Source organism: Folsomia candida, unplaced genomic scaffold (assembly GCF_002217175.1).
Source record: "Folsomia candida strain VU population unplaced genomic scaffold, ASM221717v1 Fcan01_Sc038, whole genome shotgun sequence".
Taxonomy (NCBI): domain Eukaryota; kingdom Metazoa; phylum Arthropoda; class Collembola; order Entomobryomorpha; family Isotomidae; genus Folsomia; species Folsomia candida.
The window spans coordinates 290,474-295,201 of record NW_019091230.1 but is presented as its reverse complement, the minus strand read 5'-3'; the positions used below and the strand labels follow the sequence as shown (position 1 = coordinate 295,201).

The following is a 4,728-nucleotide window of genomic DNA, read 5'->3' as shown; positions in this document are numbered from 1 at the left end:
CGAGTCACGTAAAGTGTCAATTTTTTAGTTGTGAAAAACTCGTTTTGCGAATTTTTCACCTTGACCCCGATTTCTATTGAATTTCGTCGTTTTAATTAAAAATGCTTTACACCTGCTGGAAGCCCTTGAAATTGCGTTTCAAAAAATTAAGTTAGCTAAGCAACAATATCCACTAATTGCGCAGTAAACTACATAATCAAACTGTCTAACCAAACCTGGGACATGCCTTAGTTGATGTAGCTAGGCATTTTTTTAAACTCGTATCCAGGTTACATGAATGTACGTAAGTTTTAGCAAAATCAGCATGTTCATTATAAAGCACAGATTCCTGGGGAGAATTAAGCGCTTGATATCTCGTCTATTTATTTGAGCAATACTGAATTAATAATATTCAAGTTTTTTTGCCGGCATAGTTTTTATTCCTCACTTCTCAAGTCTGACATTGTACTTTGTCCAAGGTCATACCTGTGCAAGTGAGTTTCGCTTCACTCAATTTCACTCATTTTTACCTCGAGTCAAACTCCCTTCACTCCCCTCACTCGCGTGAAGGAAGGCTGAGTGAGGCTTCACTCACTGACAAATCTCATTCGCACTCCTTCATTCCCTTCACTCCCTCATTCGTTACACGTCACTCATTCCCCTCACTCATCTATTTCCTTCACTCTTTCTTTCAATCAATTAAGTCCCTCGTGTCATCATAATTAAAATATTTTGGCGCCATCTAGTGGGGTAACGTGAGATTTGACTGGGACAACGTGAGACTGGGCTGGGGCAACGTGAGACTAGACTGGGGTAATATAAGACGGTACTATGTTAATATTGCCACGCTAATTTCAGCACGTATACTGATTATCTATCCTATATTCCTTCACCCTTCTTCCCCGGAGACGAAAGAGTGAAAGAGATGAAGCCTTCATCTCCTTCGCCCTTCATTCCACTCATTTCTCATTTGGGCCTCCCTCACTCACCTTCACTCACTCGATTAAAGTTCTCAATTCCCTCACTGAGTGAAGCTGCACAGGTATGTCCAAGGTACATATGTATATTATGTTCAGTGTGTTTTATGCATGGGTTTGTTTTGATTTCATTCCTGCTGCATTGTTTGGGCGAGAACACTGATAAAAAATGACCTTAGAAAGATACATGCTTGCAATCCATGTTAAGAACTTACACAGATTCGTCCTAATATACGTACATATTGCAAGTACATAAAGTTCTATTTTTTGCTATTTCAAATCAGTCATTTCTACTGTAAGCATTGAGCTTTAGTCACAAAGTTATGATTACTATGCACCACAATGGAAACAGTTGGAAGCGGGGGACACGTGTTAATAAAAACACTTTTTTGCAGATCTCCAAATCAACGCAGAATTTACCTGTATAACGATGCAAAGTTGCCTTAAGTTCGTGCATTCTTTAATATGAAAATATTTAATACATGCATATGTAACTTGCAAATTTTCATGACGCATCGTACCCACTACTCTGAGACATTGTGCAGAAAATGATTTCGCAAAGGTTTACTTGTTACTAATTTAGTTTACATGGAACCACGTGACAGTATAGAAACTATTAGAAACACACGCTCACTCCATAGCACCCCTGAATCTATACAAATAGTTCAGCAACCTGTAACCACATGAAGGTTGTGAAAATCAAACAGATTGTGATTTATGCAATTCAATAAAATGGGGAAAACTTGTTGCTGCACGTTACAACAGGGAACCGCTATCATTGGGACTCTTTGTATTGTAAGTACATATCTTTAGTCCAGAGCCTATGGAATTTTTTAAACAATAACGATTATCAGGGCATTGCGAAGAAATATTTGAGTGTATATTTTTTACCGAAGAAACAATTCGTAAAATCCGAAAGTTTTGTGAACCAATTTTACTAACTTTTACGTCATAAAATACGCACTTAATCTGAGCAAGTTTACAAAAATTTGTAAGCTAATTTTCCTTAAAAGGTTTTGCAAAGTTTTATAAAAGCTTGTTATAGAAGTTTACAGCATATAGGTTTTACCACGTTACCAAAGTGTGCGTGAAGTAATATAATATATTTATGTATGTTTTGTAATAAAATTTAAGGTTGGGAGCATCCTTACCGTTATAGTGAATTCTTTCTGGATCAATACCATCGTCAGCAATGAACGCATTAAGCCGCAGAAACATTGTACGTGTATTTTTCAAATGTCAAGTCTGTATTCAAATAATATCCGACAGTGTGTATCAAAATTATTGTACCATAGAAAAACTCACATATTTACCAGAATAACATCCTGAAAATTTGGAACGTGATAGCCCAGAAAACTTGTTTTTAGATGGCGTTTCTATTTTTGAAAAATGTGAAAATGATCAAAATTCACAATTTCGCCGGAAAAGTTATCGTTTCAACTCCCATATTGATTTTTTCCTTGGCTGTTCGACTTTGTAATCGATAGCTCAACTCAATGTGAGCATTTTGATATGTTAAGACACAAATTGTACCATTTTTTGAACAAATTTATGAATTTTTCAATAATGCGAATTTCCAAAATCTAAGAATGGCAGTTAGGGCGAATTTTGAAAAGCAGTTAAAATTTCAAAAATTTATTGGATTTAGATTAATTTCTAATTTGGCATATGTCGAGGCAATGTTTTTCAAACTTCGGTCACCCTCCGGATTCCTTAAGCTCAAGTGGTCAAAACACACAATGTAAATTACAAAATACACAAAATACGCAACGTGCAAAATTGTGTAAATATGTAATTTAAAATTGTAAAATTGTAATTGTAATTGCAATTGAAATTGTAAAATTTAAAATTGTAATTTACACAATGTGTGTGTACACATATCTCAAGATGACCTTTGAAAATTCTGACTAAAATTTGGAGAGTTACAGAAATTTGAAAAATAACGCTTTTTCAACTGACTAATACTTCCAGACGGTCTTTTCCTCATCCTCCCTTGTATCGGGATTGTCTCGGGCGTCGTGAGCTTTATCCTGGGTTCTCTCATGGTGTACGGATCTATCATTGTAAGTCGTCTAAAAACCCACACACTCTTAGGAATTAGTAATAAACGATTACTGGTCAAATTAACCGTATAGTAATGTACATGCTAATCAAAAATGTAAATGTCTCAGAATGAAATTCACGATTGTCGAAATGTCGATCGAATTATATCAAGAAATCAGGACAAAAATTAGGGATTATATGATACTCATATTCCAGTTGAAAGACCACTTTGAAGAAAAATATTGGCGGCAAAATTCAATTTTTGAGTAAATTTTCTCTCGCTTTTTCCTCACGTGGCGAAAACCTAGGTCGACTTGTGAACTTTGCCATCAATATTTTTTCTTTTCAACGGAAAAGTAAGATTTCTAATTTTTAGCCTGATTTTTTGATATAACTGGCTCGACAATACCAGTCTGTTTGAAAAAATGGTTCCAGTGTCGGAACCAAATTATTACCGGTTCGGTAAGAATTTACTGCCGAATCAATACGGGTGCGGACTATAAATTTATATATTTAAATATGTGGCTTATCGGGTTTTTAGAGTCTAGCGGTTTTTAAAAGTTTTCCCAAAATTGAATATATAACTTATGTACTTTGCAGCGCAATCGCCGCTTCATCATCCCGTGGTTGGTGTGCAGCTATGTTATCGTTGTACTACTCCTGGTCGTGGGAGCGATGGGGACGTTTAATGTCGTCTTTTATGGAGAGATGGATCATGTCGAACAAGTTTTCCTCGTCATCTTCAGTGGGATTATCCAGACATATTTTATTTCCGTTGTGAACAGATTCGTCACAGAATTGAAAGCAGAAGCGGATAATTGAAGTGTTAGCAAAATAGAAATTGGAACTCAAACCATGTTCAGACCAGATTATTTTTGGCTATTTTAGTTTGAAGGGCAACTCCTTGGAACATTTAGTCCGGCACTTGCGCAGATGTGAACAATTTAGTAACTTTTGGTCCCCACCAAGTTCGCAGAGACGATCGGTTCTCCGATGACTTGCTGCGCTAAAAGCTTGCTAAATTTTTCGAATCTACGCAAGTCTAGCACTAAATGTTGTTTTAAGGAGTTGCTCTTTTAACTTGACATCATCATTACTTTTCGATAGATACGATCTGCCAAGTTGCAAAATTTTATAATTTAAAAATTTCCTCATCTGCGGGTGATAATATTGATATGATATTATGATAATAATTTATAAACAAACCTGTAAAAATAAATTACCCAAAACTATTTAAGTATTTTTTCTCGGTTTCAGTAAAGTCAATTATTTTTTTAATTTAAAATGATATCTCAAAATTTGAGACCCAAACACATATGTTTGTATAAAAACTTTAACGATGCAATTCACTCATGCATGGGTAACATTCTGCAAACTTACAAACTTAAAAAATTACAAATATTTAAAAGCTTAAATTTTTTTGTAAAATTACTCAGATCAATGTTTCTCTTTACATATTTTTTAAAACACTTATTAAAAAAAGCACAAACTTATTTTATGAATTACAAATGCCTACGTGAATTACTTTAATATTTAATTTGTAGCTCCCTGAGGCGACATGATGGCTTTTGCTTGTTCATAAACGTTACCCTCTTCTTCACGAAGGCTTCTTTTAATTCGTCCCGTGCCAATTACGGAACTCGTGGAATTTCTCCTGATTTCATCCCCACAGCGACAAACCTCCCCCATCATAACGTTTTCCCTATATTCTTCCGGTGCTATCTTATTG

The 4,728-nt window shown here is 35.2% G+C and overlaps 1 protein-coding gene across 1 annotated transcript; it reads left to right on the top strand.

The window, feature by feature from the left end:
- Positions 1 to 1,277: 1,277 nt before the first annotated feature.
- Positions 1,278 to 4,231, top strand: LOC110861220. The gene is made up of 4 exons (XM_022110329.2): positions 1,278 to 1,751; positions 2,091 to 2,175; positions 2,928 to 3,019; positions 3,600 to 4,231. Exons 1-4 carry the CDS (start codon positions 1,674 to 1,676, stop codon positions 3,819 to 3,821), a joined length of 477 nt encoding a protein of 158 aa, XP_021966021.1. The 5' UTR covers positions 1,278 to 1,673; the 3' UTR covers positions 3,822 to 4,231.
- The last annotated feature ends 497 nt before the right edge of the window (positions 4,232 to 4,728 follow it).